The 23676-nt window shown below is 41.5% G+C and overlaps 3 protein-coding genes across 4 annotated transcripts; all 3 read left to right on the top strand.

Moving 5' to 3' along the window:
• The first annotated feature begins 2894 nt into the window (after positions 1-2894).
• Positions 2895-5379, top strand: pthlhb (parathyroid hormone-like hormone b). The gene is made up of 3 exons (XM_079294320.1): positions 2895-3214; positions 3419-3537; positions 4164-5379. The coding sequence occupies exons 2-3, from the start codon at positions 3434-3436 to the stop codon at positions 4552-4554; spliced, it is 495 nt and encodes a 164-aa protein (XP_079150446.1). The 5' UTR covers positions 2895-3214; positions 3419-3433; the 3' UTR covers positions 4555-5379.
• Positions 5380-8031: 2652 nt separating this feature from the next.
• On the top strand, positions 8032-8955 carry LOC306788755 (galanin receptor 2a; the record flags this gene model as incomplete). Its single annotated transcript, XM_079284390.1, has 1 exon — positions 8032-8955. The coding sequence occupies one exon, from the start codon at positions 8032-8034 to the stop codon at positions 8953-8955; it is 924 nt and encodes a 307-aa protein (XP_079140516.1).
• A 10315-nt stretch (positions 8956-19270) lies between these two features.
• LOC306781254 (shaker-related potassium channel tsha2-like) lies at positions 19271-22516 on the top strand. 2 transcript variants are annotated; one of them, XM_079274011.1, is made up of 2 exons: positions 19271-21005; positions 22034-22516. In XM_079274011.1, exon 1 carries the CDS (start codon positions 19538-19540, stop codon positions 20981-20983), a length of 1446 nt encoding a protein of 481 aa, XP_079130137.1. In that variant the 5' UTR covers positions 19271-19537; the 3' UTR covers positions 20984-21005; positions 22034-22516. The 2 variants fall into 2 exon arrangements, with proteins under 2 accessions (XP_079130137.1, XP_079130138.1); XM_079274012.1 differs by having other exon boundaries at positions 22007-22516.
• The last annotated feature ends 1160 nt before the right edge of the window (positions 22517-23676 follow it).

Below are 23676 nucleotides of genomic sequence, written 5' to 3'. Positions count from 1 at the left end.
CTGTCTGCCAGGAAATGGGATTTTTTTTTTTTATATATATTTTTTTGCAGGTAAAGACTTTGCAGAATGGAATCAAATGAGGTATTTCTTTCCCTACCGAATGTTAAAGTGTTCGAAGTTTGAGGCAGACTCGCTGGAAACAGAAGAAAGCGGAGTTTTGGAGACAGCAGGGGGGGTCTGCCATATATTTGCCCCAAACCCCTTCTGGACCTCTTGCTGAATTGAATCATGACTGCTTGTAAAATACTGAGCCCTCTATTAAGTCATTTACCACCAACTGGTCGACAGTCTAGCCTGAAGTGATTCTACTAATCATCACTGCTCACAGAAATAATTTATGGGTTTTATTCATGAGGAGAAATGCAAGTTATTCCATCCAGTAAAACAGTGTAAGTAGGTGCAGTAACCACATAAATGACTCCGGATTTTTGAATGGACTGTATTCATTTTAGTCAGCTCACAAACAATTTTAACACACAGTGTACTCTGGAAATGTTGCAGTACTAGTATTACAAGTATTACATGACAAGAATCAAAAATAATAAAGAGTGAAAATATTCAGCAATACATAAATACATACGTTTAAAACACCTTAAAGATATTAGATGAAAAAAACATTCCATCAAATGCATCAAAACATCAATGGTAAAAACATTTGTTGGCACTAAACACAAAGTACAGTTGAGGCTGATGGAAATGCCATTCGTTTTTTTAGTTTTGTATTTGATCAGAAACCAAAGTATTAGACATTTTGACCTGATGATGACAGCGGTGCTTAGGGATCCCACAAGTTATTATAAATCATCCAGAGAGGGATATCAAATGTTGTGGTAATCTATGCAATAGTTGTTGAGACACATCACTCCAAACAACAAATGTCAACCTCATAGTGGCGCTGGGTGAAAGTCTCCTACAAAGTTCACCAAAGTATTCTGACACATCGTCTCAGAACCAGAGATATCTGTACCAATTGTACCATTTTCATGGACAAGTGAAATCGTTGACCTACGGATGGCGCTACAAGAAAAGTCAAGAGATCATAAAATTCATCAGGATCCAACCTCCGGGGACCCCAAATTTCGCTAAAAGTTAAAGTCAACCTGCTGGTGGCACTAAAAAAACAGAAGTACAGAAACCGAAGTCAGTTGGGTTCATCCTCTGGGGATCATGAATGTCTGTACACAATGTGAAGGCGATCCATCAAATGATTCTTGATATATTTCAGTCTTGACCAAAGAGGGGGACCAGACCAGCACTGCTTACCCTAGAGCCACACCACAAACATGGCTAAAGAAATGGTGTTGAGTAAAATAAAGAGAACAATGGTAGTTCATACAGAGGCAGAATTTCCTTGCAAAAGTACAGGCTGTGCTATCCTTCTTCAACTGATGGGTCATGACCCAGAAATGAATCACAGCAACATGGTTTGAGAACAATCTGCTGCCAGACCTAAATGAACTTTAACCACAACTGAGGGACTCCCGTGTTCATGGTCTTGTTGTTATCGCTCATTTGAGTCCAATTGCATTTTTACGCATTTTGAACACACCCCAGAACAACGTGTTCGTATTGTACCGACCATGAAAGATGTGGAAATGATTTGCCAATTGTGAGATTCAAGATCACAAAGTTTCACAAGTGGAGCAAAATATGGTCGTCAGTTCAAGGAAAAAATGTTAAAGATCAAACACTGCAGGCTGTAATTGATGTTGCATGGGACAATGCATTTTTAACCATGATAGTAGTATGGCTCTCAGTCTGTCGGTTGGCCAAGTACTTCAGTTTATACTTGAATATTTCAACAACTGTTGGACAGATTGCCATGCTATTTTTATACATATATTTATGTTCCCCCCCAGGACGAATTGTGATGAATTCAGTCATTACATCTGTTGCCACCAACATGTCAAAACTTCAAACTTCACCAACAGTTGAACAGGAAATGAATTCCCTGTTCAACTGTAAAGCATTACAAGATATTACAAAAAAACTAAAAACTAAAAAACTCGCCCTGCCCTTCCTGCACATACTCATGTAGTGCTGTCAATCAATGTGCTACTAAAAATACATACGATGTCAGCCGCACACGAGCTACCTCTCACATCAGACCACCGACCTGTGATGTGTGTATTTATTACATTTAGTAAATTCACAAATGTTGCTGAATGCTCGAGATCGGTTTCATCACCTAAACATACACCATACAGTGAACCAGGGATTGTATATGGCAATGCAAACTCCTCCGCTCTTTTTATTAGCTGGATATGAGAGATGCCTCAGAGCCCACTGTAACCATTCGGTGGTGAGCTGGTTTGCTGAGGCAGAGTGGAGGTGAATTGAATGGTCTGCAGTGAGAATCTGTGGCTTGGGTTTCTCTGAGGTTATGGTCATTCTCCCCTGGGAATGTGGTCAGGCCTGGCTGTTTACTTTGGAGTAACTCTGCCCCTCCCCTTATACACTCTGCCTGGTAACCCATGATTACCTCCATTGGTGCACACCTGTCATTTTCGGACCTCTTTCTGATTAAATAATTAGCGGACTTTATTTCGTTGAAATGATTTGAAATTGATTAAAAATGTACTTGTGTAAAGTACAGTCTTTGTTGTGGGGCGTTTTGGATGTTGCATGGGTTCCACCTTCTTGTCACAGCAGGTGTGTGTGTGCAGGTCTGGGGGGAGGGAGAGAGGGAGGGTGTTAGGACTGGACTTAATGGGTAGGGGCTGAGGTAGTGCCTTCTTCTTCACCCAAAGAGGAGTTTGACTTTCTCACTGTGCCTTTCTCAGACAGACTCACACAGTGCTGGACTGTAAAAAAAAAAAAACCCTCTCTCTGCTCTGCTCTCCAGCTCCGGGCCACCAGAGAAGATGCTTCATCATTACTCTTCATGAGATTACTGCAACACTGGGTGGAGTGGCAGCTCCGCAGCTGATGGGCTGCTGCTGCTGCTGCTCTTTCCATCTTTATCTCTCTTTCAATTGGGACGCCGGGGAGAAATAAATAGCTCGAGCCACCCTGTTGGGAGGCAAATGAATGGAGCTGAGTGAAGGGGGATTTCCCCAGGCTGCCTGCACACCGATCTGGACACACGTTTTGAACTGGCCAGATTGTATTTGGAAGAATAATTTTTCTTCTTACTTTGTTAATCAATTTTTGCAACAAGCTCATCTCTTAATAACTTGCAGACTGACCTTTTTGTGGATTTCACTGTGAATATGTAAGTCTAAGTTTCTCTTTTACTTTAATGAACTATTTGTCGGCACAACTAATGCTGCCTTGGACATCTCCCGTACTCAGGAACTGTGTCATTTTCCAGCTGCCTACACTGCTTCTGACAATCTGTGGATAGTAGACAGTTCATAAAACAAAGTTTCACTTCATTCCTTGAAGTCACTGATGTACTATTTCTTGTGTTCTTCAGATCCTGGGCTTCAGGATGTGCTCTATAGTCATGCTTCATCAGTGGAGTCTGGCTGTGTTCTTGCTGTGCTCCCCAGTGACTCTTGATGGGAGACCAGTTGCTGCACTTAGTAGCAGAACGTGAGTTGTCCTTTATATCAATTTTGATGACAATAGAAATGTGATAGAAATGTTTGGCAACATGGAGGTTTCAAATGGAAGACTAGTTAATAATCAAAAGTACTGAAGCAATACTTTTGAAAGATTCCTGTTTGGATTAGAAAGTACATCTCCAGTTGATTAATCATATTTAATTAAGGTACAGGAGGTTTTCTCTTTTTCGACTCTGGCTTTTTGGGGTCTGGAGCTCAGATTAGTGGTGGCTCTAACAAACTTGTTTATGCTGCCACCTACTGTACTGAGGTTTCCTGGTGCCTGACCACATGTCAGCTTCCACGTCTTCGATCACTGCGCCACACAAAAGCTCAACACTGTGGTGTATCATGAAATTACAAAAGAATCTATACAGAAAAGAAAATTGTCAAATTTTATTGGTGCTAACTTTGAAACGAGGACTTCTGGTTTACTTGTTTGACAGATGGTTTCAGAGAAATCTGATTAAAAAGATTTCTGACAGATTTAGGGAAAAGTGAACTTGGTGCTCTCCTCTCATGCACGATGCAGCTTTAGGATTTATTTATTAGCTGTAATGCAACCTCCCTTGTTAATCTGACTCTCACTCTGTGTCTTCATTTTCATGCAATAAGGAAGAGGTCAGTGAGCCACGCCCAGCTCATGCATGACAAGGGCCGCTCCTTGCAGGAGTTCAAGCGCCGCATGTGGCTGCAGGAGCTGCTGGAAGAGGTGCACACCGCCGATGAGCGAGCTCCACCTGTGCAGAGCAGAACCCAGAGCCAAACCTTCAGTGGGAATGCCCTGCACGAGAAGCCCCCAGGGGCCACAAAGGACCTCCCAGACAGGTTCAGGCTGGACAGAGAGGGCCCTAACCTGCCCCAGGAGACCAACAAGGCTCTGGCCTATAAGGACCAGCCACTTAAAGTGGCCACCAAGAGGAAAAAAAAGGCGAGGTTAGGCCGACGTAGAGAGAGCGACAAGAAGCGGAGGCGGGCACGGTCTGCCACAACAAAGGAGCCATGAAGGACGCAGTGCCCTGGCTAAGAGACTCTAATAGCCTTTGAATGGTACTGCACTGAGACACGGACATAGGTTCAGCCAGACTGGGATCTGAGAGACTCTACTCGTGGCTGACTCAGTCACTTCATTATACGCCCTGGGTATTGTGCTTGTATGATAATGTTTTGCTGTTTATATTTTTGATCACACAGTTTTTGTGAATTATCTTCATAACATCTTCTTAGGTCCATATTTATTTTGGAACATCTGTAGGCATCTGTAACTTTGATTGACTTCAAAACAAAGCCATGTGTCGTCATCTCGAACCAACCGTGTGCACGAGTAGATCATAGGAGGAAATATTTATTGCCTGAATATTATGTAACTTCAAAATGGTTTACTTGTGTTTGGCTCTATGTTGACTATCGTGAACTTAGTTATTGTACATAGAAACTGTTCACTGCATACATCTGTTCGAACTGTTCTGCAATAATTTATTTCACTTTGAAAGTGTGTATTTATTTTGTGAATGTATCATGGTGCTGCTGACTAAATTCCATAATGCACTTTAGTTATATCCTGTACATGTTCTTTTGTGGTTGAGTTCTGTTTTGATGTTTCCTTTTGATGGTCCTGCTTTCCTTTCCAAACTTAAATCCCCCACGGACTTGTAACTTATTGGATGCTTCATCAAATCCACTCTCACCATTTCATACTATAGTTTATTTTTTATAGAACAAGCCCAAGTCAGGGGCTGTCAAGACTCATTTGATGTTCTTCACCATGCACTGAGGGCATACTGTACATGTTTCCAGTTAATCAAACATTAAAAGTGTAGCCATTAGAATATTTTCTATTCACGGCGTCTTTGTTCACGAGCCATATGTGGCTCAAATGTGCCACTTATGATTTATGACAGGTAGAGAAGTCACTGCGAGGACATTTTCACGAGTGTTACCGATAACACCAGATTTCTTTTCAAGAAAATGTATTTGTCAGCTCTTACTACTGCTGCTCTGCTACTACCGAACGCACCAATAGAAACAAATAACCGTAGCTCAGTAGGACAGCACAGAAGGCCCAGGTATAAAATGCACGGCCCACCACTGGTAATCAGTGTATTGGTAACACTGAATACCAATGACAGGTAGAGCTAAAATTATTAAAAGCAAATATTTCGATGATAGGTTGATCCTTTTTAATGATTTTTAAGTCAAGCTAAAATGCTAAACATCACTTAGATTGTCGTTTGTGAATATAAAATACATGTCGTGCATGAATACATAAATGCAAGGTTTGTTGTCACTTCGAGCAATATGCATGAAATGTTGTAGTACAACAATAGATTGATTGCAAATTAGATCAATCTGCAACATATTCAACTGCTTATTTTACCTCAAAAACCTGGCAATGATATTTAGGAGACTAAGGCTGACGATTATTTTTGATTCATCATTTTATCTACATGATAATTAAAATGCCTGTCCATCATTTTACAGAACCCTATGTGACCTCTTCAAATAGCTTGCATTGTCCAGTCCAAAAGCCGAATATTTAGTATTCGATCATATCAGACAATGTAGCAAATCCTCACATTTAAGAGTCTGGAACCAGGAAACGGTTTGGTATTTTTGCTTAAAAAGTGATTCAAACAACTGAATTGAAAATAGATTATCAAAATAGGTGACAGCTAATTTCGTGTGGAGCAACGAATCGATTAGAGGGCTAATTATTTCAGCTTTATTGTGCATACAATGATATTGATAATGATACTACAAGGTAATAGAAAAAGTATGATTGCAAAGCAGACTATTCTGCAGTATGGTCAGTTACCCATTTTATCCCTAAAATCCTAAGTTGATTCTGAGGAGACCTGTATGCCTCTTCGTGAAGAATAAGTGGCTAAAAATAAAAAAGGTTAGAAAAGGGGAATGTAATGACTATGGTCCTGAGTTCAATCAGTAAATATCTGTCCTGCTGAAATGTCTTTGAGAAAACCATTGAATCTCTTTAAATGTTGAGGTCCTGGTTTGTGTATTTCATCATGACATTTAGCCTTGCTAAGAGGTTTAGAGAAATAAAGAGGAAGTTCAATATTTGGGTCAAAACAGGATTTTTTAACTTAACTATGAAAAGGCAAAAATCAACGTCAACATTTCTGTTCACTTTTGGGTCGCGGACAGAGCACAATGAAGCTAATGTCCCATTTGAGAACATGTGGCATTTGTAACAGCTGCTGACTGAATGGCACAGACACTGGTAATGGAGGGGCGAGCAGATGCAGCAGCATGAACTATATCCTGTGCTAAGAGCAGCAGTATACACCGAAGGCCATTAGCTGACACAGAGTCATAAACGCTGTGGAAAGCCTGATAAAACCGCTGTCAGGAGCCTGAAGCTCACGCCGAAGAAATCAATGAAACAATGGAGAGAGACATTAATATCCCCAGAGAAGGGGAGGAACAGTAATCGTGATCAATGGATTTCTCCCTTTTTCTTTGGAGAGTGACCATTTTTTTAAATATAATTCAAACAGTGTGAATGAAATCCCAAAAAACAAAAGAGGCTTTAACAGAGACACATACTCTAATAACAATAACAAAACTGCCACGCATAGTATATCACCGTTGTTTCCTGAGCAGCTGGTCTGAGGTTGTTTCTCTCTAAACCAAGTCAACCAGAATCTATTTGACCCGAGTGATGTTTGCCTTCCTACCCTCCACATCCACCTATCACACTTTGTAATGAGTCCCGAGAGGCTGCCACCGCTCCCTCTGTCAGTCCAGTTTAACAGGATGGACACCAGTGAAACAGAAGTTTACGTTTTGAGGATAGCTCACTCACAAACATGAACCTGAAGATACCACTGGAACGATGATGGTGAGTGCGCCCAAATGATGGAGAACTGTATCATCTGGCACCGTTTTAGTACGACACACGTATGTTCTAGATATTTACACAAGAGTAGCTGTCAAAATGTTGATTAAATAAAGATTTGTATCTTAGCGGACTACCATATTGCTGTTGCTATGTAAAAACCATGTACCTTTTATTTTGTGTTTTGGTGACGGTATGATACATACAGAATATTTCTTTATCATTTTAGCCAAGCTAGAAACAAAGCTGACATGTTACACAAATAATACAAATAGAGCTACAATTAATTATTATGTTTGTGATATTTTGTCAAGGAAACGATTGTTTTGACTACAAAGAAATATAGCAAAAATAACCTTTTTTTCCAGAGCCCAATATGATGTATTTTGTCTTGCTTTTTAAATAATAGTCAAAACACCCAAAATATTAAGTTCAATATCGTATATCACAAATAAAATAAAAGATGGAAAAGCTGGAACCAGCAAAAGTTTGGAGTTTTTGTTGAAACAATTGATTTTAAAATAGTTGCCAATGTATTTTGACAATCAACTAATCTTAAACATCAATGAATAAATGTTTGTTTTTGTTCTTATATTTGAAAGGTGATGTCAAGTCAGTGATAATATGGCTGTTCTCAATACCTACGTGCTGATCTTTGCCTGTACCTGTGGAGTGATCCTGGCCATTGGGCTCTGTGCCAACCTGCTGGTCTTCTCTTTGTTTGCAAAGTACAACACGTTGCGCAAGAACCGCCTCGACATCCTCCTGCTCAGTATGACTCTGGCCGACTTCCTCACCCTCCTGCTCATCCCCTTCACCTTGCACTCCGCCGTCAGTTACTCCTGGCCTTTGGGCGACACCTCCTGCAAGGTCTACCAGTTCCTGCTGGCCTTCAGCCTGGCGGCCAGCACCTACTCGCTGTGTGCCGTGTCCATGACCCGCGCCATGATCATCACCAACCCGTACCAGCCGCCAACCATGGACCTGGTCATCCTCATGTTTGTCTTGGTCTGGGCCCTCAGCTTCTTCATTAGCCTGCCGCTGCGTATGTTTGCCACAAACGAAAGCCTGGGCCCGAGCCTGGCCAACTTCACCTTCTGCCTTCCAACCATTCATGAGCACCACTACCAAGTGGTGCTGAGCCAGTTTGTACTTTACTACTTTGTTCCAATGCTAGTCATCGCCTTCAACTACGTCCGGCTGGCTCTTTTTCTCCACAAGAGCCCCGTAATGACGGTGTCCAGTGCCAGGAACACCCGCCGTGCCTCTGTCATGGTGTTCTTGGCTGCTGCTACCTTCTCAGTGTGCTGGCTGCCTGGTTATGTGCTGGAGCTGTGCGTGTACATGGGGCTGTATCGCCACGGACAGGCTTGGGAGATGTTTTACTTCATCTGTACTGTGCTGCAGTACCTGCACCCCTGTATCAACCCTGTGCTCTATGTGCTGCTGTCAAAGCGCTACCGCCACAGGAGGGCAGCCTGGCTCTTCAGCTGTAACAGGAACAGAGTGCAGCCACAGGTCATCAGCGTCACCACAGACAGCTTATAAACACAGCCCAGCAATGAGTTGGTGGCATTTAAGGACACTCTTTTATATTTATTGTTCATAAAAATCTATTGTTTTTTACAATAATACAGATTTTTTTGTGATTACTTTCAGATTTTACCAACATATTTGAGGAATAAATGTCAAAATCAGAAGACAGGAAAAAATAATGCATGGTTTAGGATTTTTATTTTTTATTTTTTATTTTGCAGGAATGCAAGGTTGTACTTTGCAAATGTTTGCATTGTGAAAGATAGCAACGCTGGAGTAGTTTTAGTGCTTTGCCTTGTCTTTTCCCTGTGTTTAAATTGACAAAATATGTGAGGTTCTGGTGTCTTTGTTTCACATATGTTTGAGGACGTTTGTGTTTGCACGGGTGCCGCCAGGAAAAAATCCTTGACATTTACGCTACGTGACACGATAGCAGGTCTATCTGACGTTGTGTTCATTTACTGTAATGAAGACGTGGGTCTACTGACATATTCCTACTCCCGTGTCAATTTTAAGTAGATTTCTTTCACAATCTATTTCATTCCAACGGTACATTGAAAAACATAACTGTACTATGCTGTGTTGCAATGTTCCATCATATTTGAAAATCTGAGCGCAACAACCACAAAACACACACAAATGCTCATATGACAAATGAACTTTCACCGGGTAGTTATTCTTTCAAGCAACAACAAATCATTCAGTAGGTTTAGCCACCTTGGCAGAGGGCGGCCATTAAATATGAGCGATATGATCGACTTGTATTACATTACATGACTAGTAATGATAAACTATGGGGTAAGCTGCAGCCTCCCAGCCTTCATATCATTTTATTGAGCCATCAAAAGTGACGTTTCAACGACACTGGCCAGAATGCCAAGATTCTGATCGCCAACAGTGTGATTACAATTGTTTCAGGGCTAGTTTCAGTGTATTCTTGCATGTCTTATACATATTATTCACATTGATCAGTAATATTGTAATTATAGAGCAAGATAAAAGCGCAAGAGCATACAGGCAAAGTAAAGGGATGGCGAAGGATCATCAGAAAACTTAACAATTGTAATGCAGGAACAGTAAATGTGTTGTTGGAGTCAACTATAATTCAAGTGTGATTTTGTTCAGATATTTCCCCTCCATACAGTTGTACTGTCTCTAGGTGATGCTCTTGTAAATATTGACGCTTTCTTTTAGTTATATTTTTACAGTTACAAATCTTAACAGCCGAATGTAATATTTTTTCTGTTATGATATTGTGGCTGCACTCAATGGGACACAACATAACCCCACCCAGTCAGATATTGATGCTGGGTCCATAACATGCTTATTTAATAAATCAATTGAAAAAACCCCACAAATGTCCCGTTACCAACACAAAGTGTTTTAGGGATGACTGCTTCTTTAGTTAGCTTAATCCCCCAGGACCTGGTGGCTGTCCCATGGGTGGATCAACAGTAACACCACTAGCTTCAGTGTGCCATTCTTTGCTCACTAGCACCTGACTTCCCACTTTTTTTTCTCAGGCAGCTCTAGGCCTAAGGTCGGAGTGGCAGAGGAGTAAGGAGAGGGCCTTGGCGCAAGTGTTGTTGTTACACAGAAAGCAAACAGATTGGGAAAGGGAATAAGAAGTCTGGCTGAGTTCAGGTGGCCGTTGCAGTAATAGGAGACAACCTGCCCCCCCCCCCCCCCCTGTCAGTTTGCCCCCTGACTTTTGGCCTTCTCTTTAGCGTACAGCAAGGGCAGCTGGGTTGACTCGTACAGACCATCGTCTGTAGACCATCAGCATGTCGGATGTGGTGAAGCTAGGCCGCTTTAAGGAAACCTTCTGGACGTACTTCAGAGTGTAGCTACTGATAATCAAGTGACATTAAAGCAATAATCATGTGATGTTTCTTGAGTGATGTCGGCATCTATCCATGACCTCTGAATACTCTGAGGTAATATGATTTTATATGTGATTTATGTCTCAAAGCATCTTTTATAACAATGAAAATAAAACAATTCACTTTGCAGAAGTGGGTCATCATCATCTGACTTTCAATTTTGCATTACACCGATTCATGTGGAGGGAATCTCAAGGTGGCAGCAGAGTAATTGTCTATTATCGCTGATGTAATCTGGTGATGTACGTAGCATCCTAATGAATCAAACTATCAGATACTAAATATTCAGTTATTTGGGCACATCGTCAGTATCTTGAGTCAGCATGTTCCTGGAGAGAGTTTTATTAAGTTGATGCTACGACAGTATCAATCTGTCAATCCTTTCCGTGTCCGGGCCGGGTGAGGTTTCCGGTGTTGAGTCAAATTAAGCCGCAGGCTCCAAACCTGGTGGTGCCCTTCCGTCAATTCCAGCAATAGCTTAGAGTCAGGAAAACCCAGCAAAGAAAACTGTTAACCAATTTCTATGATGGTTGGCGAGCCTATATTTCAAGATTATCTGCTGGGGCTGCTGGCTAATTCAAAGATAAACTCTGAGGAGCAACCAGGTCATTGAAGGCCTAAAACCTGATAATGCAGATGAGACCTAGACAAGAGTCCGTGAGCTATTTTTCTCAAAACTCAATCTGGATGCAAGCAGCATAGAAATCAAATGTGCACACAGGAATGGGAGATTCAGGGTTGATGCCAAGGCCAATTGCGGTTAAGTTTCTGTGCCTTAAAGAAAGCATCTTAAGGTAAAGGAAAACCTCAGAAATAGTCACGTCTTTGACAAGACGTCTCAGAACCACAGACCTGCTGCTCTTTTAACAGCAAGCTAAAGCAAGAGGGACAATGCAGTTATTAGTTATGATCGTCTTATCGTGAAACCAAGGGCAGATGTTGAGAGACCCGAGGCATGATCATCTGTTTAATACTTGTGATTGTTCGCTTTTCATAGACACTGATAAGAATGAGTTATTATCACTCTCATCATGACTAAAGGGTAACGCATGTCACATCCTAATATATATAGCCTCAGGAATTTAATTCACGAGGTAAGTTGCTTGCTTATACATGAGAATTTATACATACTTGCCATTTCAGAAACACAGTGAGATACATTGGTAGATGGTAATGAAATTGCAATGTTCATGGAAAAGATATAATGAGCTATGTCTGTGGCATTGCAATATATATTCTAAATCATGTAGCATACTGGTTAAATTGAGAGACGACCTCAGGAATCCATTTATTGAGATGCTTTGGATATTGATGAATTTACCTCAAACCAGACCATTTCTTTTAGGATGTGGTTATATACCTCTTGAAGTAGATATTCAATATTTAGTGGACTTGTGTTTAAAACTGCAGAAGTCTTCTGATCATGACAGAGAAAGCTTTTTGTTTTTTTTAGGTGACTTCATTATAGACTGGTTATCACAAACTTGTTCATTCAAAAGAAAGCCGAGTGAAACTTCTGTATGAAATGCATGATATGTGATATGTCAAATACACAGGTCCATTTCGGGAGTAGCTATAGGCCTCCTTTCATATCTCGGTGCGAGCTTATCGCTAACATTTACCAACGTTTAGTCTTACAAAAACACAGTGGCGGGCCGTGCATTTCATACCTGGGCCTTTACTGCTGTCCTGCAGCTGAAACACCTCATTATGACGCCACAGCTACGGTTATTATTTGTTTCGTGTAAAAATGAAGCTCAACACCTATAAATACAGCGAGAAAGTCGGCAAGTTGGCAACACTGGCACCGACTAAATATGTCCCCAGAGCAACATTGGACGTAACAATGGTTCTGATCACATATAAAACCAAACAAAAATCCATCTTCATAAAAACAAGTTATTCAAATCATAATGTACAAACAAGCATATTAAAGCTACTGCAGATGTAAAAACAAAAGCAGTGAACTTACCAGAGCTGCTGTTCACTATTTAAAGACAAAGTGCATCCTCCTTTCTTTGTTAATAAAGAGTTTAATCCCACGGTTGTTCAGTACATCCGTGCGTTTTAGTTCCAGTAAGAAGTCCTTCATGGACGCCCGTGAAGACAGTCGAGCCTCCCCAGTTGTATTTCCTGAATATGTTTTAATGCGTTTGAGGACTGAAATTGTCCGCTCGACAGAGGCAGCAGATATTGGGATTGTCACCCCAATATGATTAACACTAGCTAGCTGAGCTATCTATCGCAGCACAATTGCGATCCAGAGGGGCGCTGTTTTACGCAGCTTTTAACGGCACTAGCCGACATGTCAAAGGTCACCATGACCGGTGCCAGAATATTAGAAGAAACCAGCTACGTCTCTGGCATGTTTGAGCTTCTTCTTTTCGTTCCTCAATCTACCAATCGAGTCAAGCCATTTAAAGTTGAAGCTACATTTCCGATGCCAAGAGACAAGTGGGTGAATATTGGACAAAATTCATCAGGTGGCCAGAAATATGAATGCAACCAATGGTACTTTATTCCATGACATGACAATCCTTTCAAATAGTACAACAAGGGTAGACGACAATACAACTATCTGTTTAGTAATGAAGAGTAAATACATTTCATTTAGTTTGGTAAGATAATTGTTTTTTCTCTTTTTCTTTAAGGCCTTAAGTGCACCACAACCAGTGGTTGAGCCAAATTCTCATTTTATGGTTACTTTTGCATCCTTATTGACCTACCTACATATTACCTTTACATACATGTGTTTTTCTTAACAAATGACCCTGTTAGCTACATCAACACTATATACAGCAACAGCCAATAACAAATGTATATACGGCCAATGTACAGTATAGGCTAACTCAATTTTGTGAATTCTCAAGAGAACAGATTCTTGACGCACTACTCGAGTTAAGCAATGCACATAGCTGACAGAACATAGTTGTGGCTACATACTGTAAGATCAGAGCGCTCTTGCCATGAGCTAATCATTCCATGTGCCATATAGGCAAGTGTTGAAGGAGTGTTGCCTGTTTATTTATAGGAGTCTAAGGTTCCACAGCAGAGGGTTGCTCTTTGAGCGGGATTCAATTACAGCTCTGGTGAAAGCTGAAAATACAGCATCTATACAGATACAAACACAAGTACAATTTCTTGATATGAATCTTTAATTAATGTGCTGGATTTACAGTTGTTGAAGCACACAATGGTGAAGTTTTCTCCAGGTAAATACCGGTCTCTATATTAAACACATTAAGGCTATATTTTGAATATTCATGTATTTTCTTTGTATGCTGACTGAAATGTAGGGAACCTGTGGAAGATAACTGTTGTGGATGCAGAAAAATACAAAAAAGAACGAATGAGTCCCCAGCAGCAGCAGCAGCTATTGAGAATAAACAATCAGAAATTAATTTTAAACTTCAGCACTTTTACAAATCCACCCATGTGCTTTGTACCTTGTCTGAGGTCACTAGGGTAAAAAAAAGATTTATTAATGAGCAGGCACAAGTATTTCCAGGAAGCGATGAGTTGAGAAACGCTATCAGACACCATGGTCAGCACCGGCTTCAGCGTGACCTAATATCACGGTTCAGCAGTCTGTTTACGTAGTAGAGCTCACTGTGACATGTGGGAACATGGCAGGTGAGCTACAAAAAAAGAATTTTCTTTTGAGTTAACACTGAGTAAACTTCTGAGCTTCTGAACAAGTGAGGCCTTGTAAGTGCCAGTGTAAATATGGTTCTTCCTGTAAAGAAAATAAGTAAAAAAAAAAAAAGGAAAACCTGCTCTTACTTCGAATGAAATTATTTGTACAGGCAGAATGTTTTGGGATGATTTGGCTGTAAAGTCTTCAGCAGCTTGCCAAGAAAAGAAACCAGTCAGGAAGTTTAGTAGAGCATGAAAATCTATCTGTAGGAGACGAGTTACTGTGTGTGACAGTAATGCCGTAGATATGTCAGCAAAAGTCAACCCTTCTTAGCTCCTGTAAAAGTCACCAACATCACCAGGTTCCTTTGGTATTCATAGCTTTTCATCAAGCAGGTAAAACCCCAGTAAATAGTTTATTGTAAGGTTTAACAGTGTTATTAATAAGTGGTGTAAATGACAATTTTAGCAGATTGGAAAGCTGTTTATTGACTAAAGCTCTGATCGGTGTCGTGGACCCAGTCATTTAAGTGCTGACTCAAAGCAGCATGAGGGAGCAGGGCAGAAACTAGTGATTATTCTGTGCCATTGATTAATTTATCTATAACTTCCCAGAAACTCAACATGTCTTTCTGTCCAATCTACACTCCAGAACCCAAAGATATTCAATTTACAATGATTTTAAACAGAGAAAATCAGGAAGTCCTCCAATTTGAGAAGGTGGAACCAGATAAATGCCTGATAAATGACTTCAACAATGAATAGGTAGGTAGAATATATATATATTTATCCTTGTATATTCTTAAATCTTGCACAGCACATTGAGAATGACGAGGGTTTACACACATAAATTGACACTGATAGAGGTCAACAGGACCTCAGGCGGCACCAAAGGGCTAACTTTATGTTAGTCTGACAGTAAACATAAAGTTACCAATAAAAATTCAACTTTGAGGCCTTTCAGTCAACCTTGATTAATAGCCCATGTGTGCTTCTCCTGTGAACTGATCCCTCCTGCAGTTGCTCCCAGCATGGATTTTGGCCGACACTGTCTCCTAAAAAAGGAAAAGGCTCGATCAAGGAGTGAAATGATAATCCGATGTAGGCGTGTGACTGGACATGCAGAGGTAATTCCAAGGAACCCTGCCCTCCGGATCCGGTGTCATCTCTCACCTCATGTCCCATTACCGATCAGCAAAAACATGAACATCAACTTCAGATGGCGGCAGGCTAAAATTGGTTGATATCAAAACCCAGGAACTGGCGAGGAGCTTGGCTGGGGTATCCACTTTCGAGAGTGGAAGCATGGGTTCAGACACCTCAGGGTCAGTGTTGCTCTCAGTCGCAGAGCGAGTAATGAGGACGGCATAAACACAGCTTATACGCTCTATTAGGCAAAAAACGTTCACGCTATTAAGTAGATTCAGCTGCACGCGCTCCTCACGTCTCAGCCATATGCACTGACTGATGAGTGGAGACTAAAATGTATGCTGTGATCCACATAAAGCTCGCTTTACAGTGTAACTTTACATTTTCTGATAAAATGTAATTCTGACTGTATTATCAATCTAAGAACCCATTGGCTATTGTTGTGACGACGATTTAGCCTCCGGGGGCCAGTTTACATTCATTTAACAGTTTATTTCTTAGCGAATAAAAAGCTATACAATCATCAGACAACAGCCGGTGGGTTCCAAGATTATAATTCGGCCAATGCATTCCGCCTCTTTGCTCCCCACACAGACGGTTTACCTGCATGTTTAAAAAAAAAAAACGATCACAGTATATGTAATATCACAATATTCATATATGTCGTGATAGATTACATTTTTACAAAACATCTGTGGAAAAATGTATTAATGGATAAAAGAAAAGAAATTGTCTCATCTAGCAATTTGAATTCTTGACAAATTAAAGCACTTCATCATGTTGATGCAAAAATCATGTAGAATTCAATAATGTAATAAAACTCAGTGATTTGCAACACACGCACACACACACACACACACACACACACAGTACTAATACACCCAGAGACAGTGACAGTTATAGACAGATTTATATCGTCTCATGGCGTATGACGTCATATTGTGCAAACCTCGCTGTATAGAAGTCATTTGACCTGACAATCACTAAATCACTGCTCACTGAGAAATCTTCCATCTTAAACTTTAATTTGTCTTTATTTTAAATGTTATTTGGATCATTGTAAGTCTGTAGAGTTACGTAATATAAAGCCTCTTGAATCAGAGGCCTCCAGCTATAGCTGCACCTTTATAGAGTCATTCCAGTGTCTGAGACGCTGTCAGCACCAGCCCTACAGAGCGTATGGTCAAATGCCCCCGGTTTCATTCCGAGCAGAGTAGTTGGCACTAGAAGGATGTGATCCGAAGGAGCTGTTGACTAGCACGGCTGACCTTCTAAAAACTCCTCTTTCAATTTATAACACTCTCTCTCTCACACACACACACACGCATTATACGCACATCATTCATGCGTTCATTCACCAATCGTACTATTGGCTAAGCCGGATACACACTTACAGAAATACACACACACTTTGTAAATATTTGGCCTGGGGTTCGGGCGGAGGAAAGCCAAGTGGGAGTCACTGACACAAGTTGCTGCTGTGATTACCTCACGTCTGTAATGAGTTAAGAAGGAACCTCATTCTGTCTATTTTTAGACAAACACAAGCTGCAGAGGAAGAAGTGCAATTCATCAAAACGCTAATAAACATCAGCTTTAATAGAAATAAAATGATTGTGTTTACTGTCTGAGGATGAAACAATACATTGTTAGAACAATGTTCATATTATAATTAATTATGATGTTGACATAATTGATAATTGGGAAGTCAAAGACTTTTGTTGTCAAAATGTATCTTTTTAATCATGCTATTGTGACAAGTAGAGATTGTTTCATGTATTTATCATCATGCTCTCGCAATTATCAAGTCACGATGATATGAAAGTCAGTTTAAATCACTGATTATTTTCTCAACTTTTCATTCACCCTGAAGAACGCAGAGAAAGCAGATGTTTCCTTGGTGGGCGTGAAGCCAGAGTATCTTGTTTCCATGGGGGTCTCCTGCATTCATCGGCCGTGCCATTAATAACGAAGGGAGGTTCCTCGCTGTCAGCATTCGTGCATCCTGCAGGCGTGGCATGTGTCTGCCAGGCTAAGTCTCATTACATGCAGTCAGAGTAAAGTATGCACGTACATGCATATCTATCCGCATATGTAAAGGTATGGATTTTTATAGAAGGCACAACTAAAAAGACCGACCACAAACACGCATGGCGTATACAGCATATGTTGTTGTTAAATAATCAAGAGATTATATAAATAATGCAGTCAAATAAGAATTTTGATCACAAAGATGAGATGTATGAATTCCTTTTGAAAAATGATCAATAAAAGTGGTACAGGGAGGTTACTGGAGTTTGTCAGATCAATGAAGCTTGAATCCTTTGAGCATTTTACTTTTTTGTCAGATCGAAAATAAGAGTCACATGTCCATTCCTCAGCTTGTTTGTTATTGTTTGTTTCCTCAGTTACAGCCAAGGCCTGACACCTTGGCTTGACCCAGCCTGCCATTTGGTGACGGCTATATGCTAACACATTAGCAGCAGGCGGCACTGTGTCCTGACACTGACACTTGACTCTGACATCCAACCCTTTGTTCAGTAATGGAAAGGCCAAAAACACTGTGCTCCTCTGGGGGACACGCGCTTGTTAACTTGACCGCAAACAAAAACTCTCTCTGACATAAAGTTTGTGGTGACATGCACACAGCAACGTAATAATGCAAACGGTCCAAGTTGTTTTTTAGCAACACTGATTAGCGCCCTTGGGCTATTATTGTTATGCTACAACTGCAGTGACTGACATACCTGATGCAGCTTCATGAAGGCAATGAAAGTGGAACAAAACTATAAATAGATCACAATGCTGTGGTAACTTCATTCTGTACACACGGGCCACTTCTATAAGCTTTTTATCATTCAATCTTCAAGACTAATATAACTTGTGTTGGACATCTGGACTGCAGAGGATTTGCAGGGACTGATAAGGAACTAGTAAGATTGGAAGTACTTGCAGCTGTTTGTTTTTTACACCTCAGTATCTCAGTGACCCCGGGCCGGGTCACTTGTCTTCCAGGGGTCCCCATCTTCCAAGTTGTACAATTGAGCCATTTAAGTGCTATGAACGGTGAGAGTTATTTTGGCTGCGGCGTCCTGAAGATGCCATCCTCTCTGGTACTCAAGTGTCAGTCAAGCCAGCAGTTTCCACTGGCTGGGTCCAGGAGGGCTCCTTCATTCAGCTTATTTCATCTTATTTATTTCAAGACACATTTAATGTAACTGTGGAAGAAAACAAACCGCTAACCTTAACAAGCTGGATATATTTTTTACCTTTGTCCGTGGGCTGTGACCTGTGACCCACGCGGCCAGGTCCTGGAGGTTCCCCTTGTGACAAGAATAGCCGCATGATTTCATGAATGAGGGACCTGCAGGGTGAGAGACTTCATTACTGACTCCATTCTGGATCTGGAACGCGTATTTGGACCTCGCGCTGAACAAAACAAGACTGACATATGGGATATTAGCTTGCAATCAAGATGAAAAAGATTACATTTGTAAGGCTATCCATTTCCTTGTAAATCACTGCGCTGCTACAGTGAAGCGAGCGAATGTGAGAGGGACAGCAGCAGCAGCAAATGTCATCTGGTCTTCCAACTTGGGGAGGGCTTTGGAGTTTAAAATGGTGTGAATATGATAGCCATAGCCATCGGAATAGCTTAAGCAAGTGGAGATCTGTCTGCACCATTGAAAGTTGAGAGCTCAGAGGCACTAATCGGACAAAAGGACGGTGTAAATCAACAACAGCACAACGATTCTGGATACAAAACAAACAAAACGGTTGGGGAGCTAAAAAAAAGAGGAGAGTTTTGCGTCTTTGAGTCTCAGGCAGCTGCATGAGACAGAGAGTTGGGAGGACGCACGGGCGAAAGGGAAAGAGGGAGACACAGAGGAGGTGAGTGACGGATTTGCCCTCGGAGGGGTAAAAAGATGACTGTGGTGTCCCAGGAGAACCACGACGACACTGTGGTCGTAACTCCTTTGTTACAAGATGCCGTCGACTTGGAAGCAGCGGACCAAGAGTGCAGCGAGAGGGTGGTCATCAACATCTCAGGTCTGCGTTTCGAGACGCAGTTAAAGACCCTCTCCCGCTTCCCCACCACGCTTTTGGGAGATCCGCGTAAACGGATGCGTTTCTTTGACCCACTGAGAAACGAATACTTCTTCGACAGGAACAGGCCGAGCTTCGATTCCGTCCTCTATTATTACCAGTCAGGAGGGCGGCTTCGGAGGCCCGTGAGTGTGCCTGTGGATATTTTCCTGGAAGAATTAAAGTTTTACGAATTCGACGAAGAGGTCATCGAACTTCTCCGAGATGATGAGGGTTTAGCGAGGGAAGATGACCGCCCGCTGCCCAACAACGTGTATCAGCGCCAGCTATGGCTCCTGTTCGAGTATCCAGAGAGTTCAGGACCTGCGCGGATAAATGCCATTGTGTCAGTTGTGGTTATTTTGATTTCTATAATTATATTCTGCTTGGAGACTTTACCCGAGTTTAGAGAAGTCCCCGCAGTGCAGGACACTCCCGCCAATGGAAGCGCTCACGGCCAAGAGCCGAGTACGTATACGGATCCGTTTTTCATGGTGGAGACCCTTTGCATCGTGTGGTTCTCTTTTGAATTCACCATGAGGTTTCTCTCCTGTCCCAGCAAAGCAGTTTTCTTTAAAAACATCATGAACCTGATCGATGTTGTGGCTATAGCTCCCTATTTCATCACCCTGGGCCTCGATCTCGCAGATCATCAGGGAAGTCAGCAGGCTGCGTCTCTGGCTATCCTGAGGGTCATCCGTCTGGTACGTGTTTTCAGGATTTTTAAACTTTCCAGACATTCAAAGGGTCTCCAGATTCTCGGCCAAACGCTTCAAGCCAGCCTCAGGGAGCTGGGACTGCTCATATTCTTCCTGATTATTGGAGTTGTTTTATTCTCCAGTTCGGTTTATTTTGCAGAAGCAGAAGACCCCGAGTCTGTATTTACAAGCATACCTGATGCGTTTTGGTGGGCTGTGGTGACAATGACCACAGTTGGATATGGAGACATGTGTCCCACCACCATCGGGGGGAAATTCGTTGGATCTTTGTGCGCCATCGCCGGAGTGCTAACCATAGCTTTACCTGTTCCCGTCATAGTGTCAAACTTCAATTACTTCTACCACAGAGAGAACGAGGACGAGGAAAATGTTAATTACGTGCACGTGACATGCGGACAGCAGCAGCAACAGCAGCAGCAGCAGCCCTCCTTAAGTGAATGTCATTCAATCAAAAGTAACCAGTCGCTGTCCAAAACGGAGTCCTCTCAGGGAAGCGATGACTTGGAGGCTTTGACATATCCAAACGTAACCCCAGTGGAGACATACGGGAGACTGTCGGTTGTATAAAACCGTGGAATACTTATTACCGGTGAGTTGTCTTCCGGTGGACACAGCCTTCAATTTAGGCTCCTTCATGTTGGATGCTGCTGTGGTTTTTACGCAAGCTGTCTACAATGGTTCTTAAAGTGGAGCGCCAGATCGTCATGCATACAAGATGAGGATTGGCTTTAATTCCCTGAAATGTAATTCACTAGCTGGCAAGAGAAAATCAATTGGGTACAATTCTGTGCACCAAAGCGTCATATGTGAGTCCTCACATGAAAACATGTGAGAACCCCCACCTTGAATATCTGAAATACCATCAGCAGTAATTGAGCAAAACGATAACAAACTTCTCAAACTTTGAAGGGAAATTGAAACATCCAACGAAAAATAAATGTGGAGTTTTCATCTTTAATTTCTTAGTTATGGCAAATATATATATATATATATATATATATATATATATATATATATATATATATATATATATATATATATATATATATATATATTTTTTTTTTTTTTTAAAAGCAGGCGTTAACACACGAACCCAACTTTGCCTTTCTACAGTTGAGAAGATCACATAACCTATTTTTAAAGTACCGACGCTTTGAATGAAGTAGAGAGAGATCAGCCGTGCGTCAAAGGGCACGTGACGCACCAGCCGACCAGTTCTGCGCAGAGGAGCGCGCGGCGAATATTTCATAATCATGAGACAGAGCTCACGATGAGCGATAGAAAACATCTCCGACTTAACTTTTCGTTGGAGCTTGTAAAATGCTTCGACATGAATCTGACCAGAACAAATGAGCTACGAGCGCCACTCTGTGGAGGATGAACATCCCTGCAGACAACACTTCTGCTCAGGCTCTACTGAATGTAAAATGAATACTTCAGCATGAGTATCTTTGTTTTTGTTGCTGGCATTGACTGATTTAGGCATAAGCCCCTGAGATCATGCTATTTCACTCTGTATGCATCCGGATGCTTGTGATGGTTAACACAGCTCAGCAGACGTCTGGCTGCTTTCTCTCACTGTTAATATAGTGGGTTTTGTTTTCTGCTTACTTGCAGGAGGCAGAGGATGGTTTGAAGTTTCTCCCCTCAGAGTCGCAACAAAATAGAAACGTGGGATTCTCTTCTTCTCTGTTGGCTCATTTTCTCGCTGATATTTGTGCATTGCCAGTGTTGTAGCCTACAGAGACCTCGTGGAGGAAACGCTTTGAAAAGGTTCAGTCTGCCTTAATGGACAATGTGTTTATTATTAGTAAAAAAGACGACGTTCTTTTTGTGTAGGCTTCATTAATGACCACGCTTTCTTTGTTTTAAAAGCCCTGTGTATACTGCGATTTTGTATTTCTGAATTTCCCCTCTCCTAATGCAGCTTTTAGTGCAAAGTTGTGTTGTCACAGTCATTCGGATTGCATTGCAGCTCGATGTAAACGACAGCATAGCCCAAGACATTGCAATGCAACGTCTGCATGACACGAATGCATTGTGAATTTTAAATGTAATACAATATTTATTTTTCTAATTTAAACATGTATGTGAACTTAACTTAATCATTTTATAAATAAATTATGAATCAGAGAATATACCACTCGTTGTTTTTCACTCCGCAGATCAGACTTTCAGAAGGCAAACAGCAAGTCATTTGAGTTAAAAAAAGAGAAAAGAAATCCAAATCTATTCCCAAATAATTAGTGTAGGCCCACACTGTATCACTTTTGGTGCATGCTGAATGATTGAAAAAGGCGCAGAATCAGACGTTCTGTTGTCTTGCCACAAAACCAATCAACTTAATATACTGTCATCGTGATGCAGGGGGATTTATTTGGCTGGAGACACATTTTAACGAATCAGACAGTCTGACAGGCCCGATGACTTGATTTTGTCTTAAATGTGTGTTTTTAGAAAGTCAGACGTCTTTAGGCCCCGGGATACGATCAACCCTTCACACAGGCCCCTCGAAGTCTGATATGCACAAACACATGTGCTTGTTTGTTAAAGTACTGTACCGTAATGACTTGAGTATATTCCGGTGTTTGTTTTGGCATAGTTCTTGACGAGGTGAATCTCTGCGCTGTCCGTGGTGCTGAAAGTGACCTTCCGTCCTCTGCAGAGCTTTATGCCAGAATTCCTGCATTTGTCTCAGATGTGTTGGACTTTTGGAGCCACATGCAGCGACGAGTGGAGGCTGAGAAGACACAATAACTTAGTCAGTATCACAAAGTATCAGACACGATGTGTGCAACCTCCCCGGATGTTATCTTGAGGGCTGCAGACACATTGTGGACGATATTATCTCCTCATTGCAGACTAGTAAAGCGATGAAAACTCTCACATAGACTCAGAAATCGACGCATGAACAAAAAAGAACTGGAGTGATGGAATGAAAAGGTGCTTTAATCTCTCACCAATGTAAGAGAGGCTGCTTTATTCAACATCTCAAATGTTACCCAATGTGGATTTAGAGGTTTTGTTACCAACTGTCCTTCTTTGCAGTCTTATTGCGCCAGTGCTGGCACACAAGCGCTCTTGTTTTTGTGGTGTGTGAAGAACTTCTGGCGACGTGCTTTAGTAGAGCCGGTCTGCATTGCGTCGAAACCCTCCAACTCCTCCTCCTCCCTCCTTCTCCTGCTGCCCTCCCTCCCCTCTCCTCTCTTTTCCCTCACCTCCCCTGCACTTGCATGTAAAATGCACAGCAAAACTTGCTT

The sequence above is a fragment of the Melanostigma gelatinosum genome (genome assembly GCF_949748355.1).
Source record: "Melanostigma gelatinosum genome assembly, chromosome: 1".
In the NCBI taxonomy this organism is placed as follows: Eukaryota; Metazoa; Chordata; class Actinopteri; order Perciformes; family Zoarcidae; genus Melanostigma; species Melanostigma gelatinosum.
The sequence above is the reverse complement of the archived record's forward strand: the minus strand, read 5'-3'. Positions and strand labels throughout refer to the sequence as shown.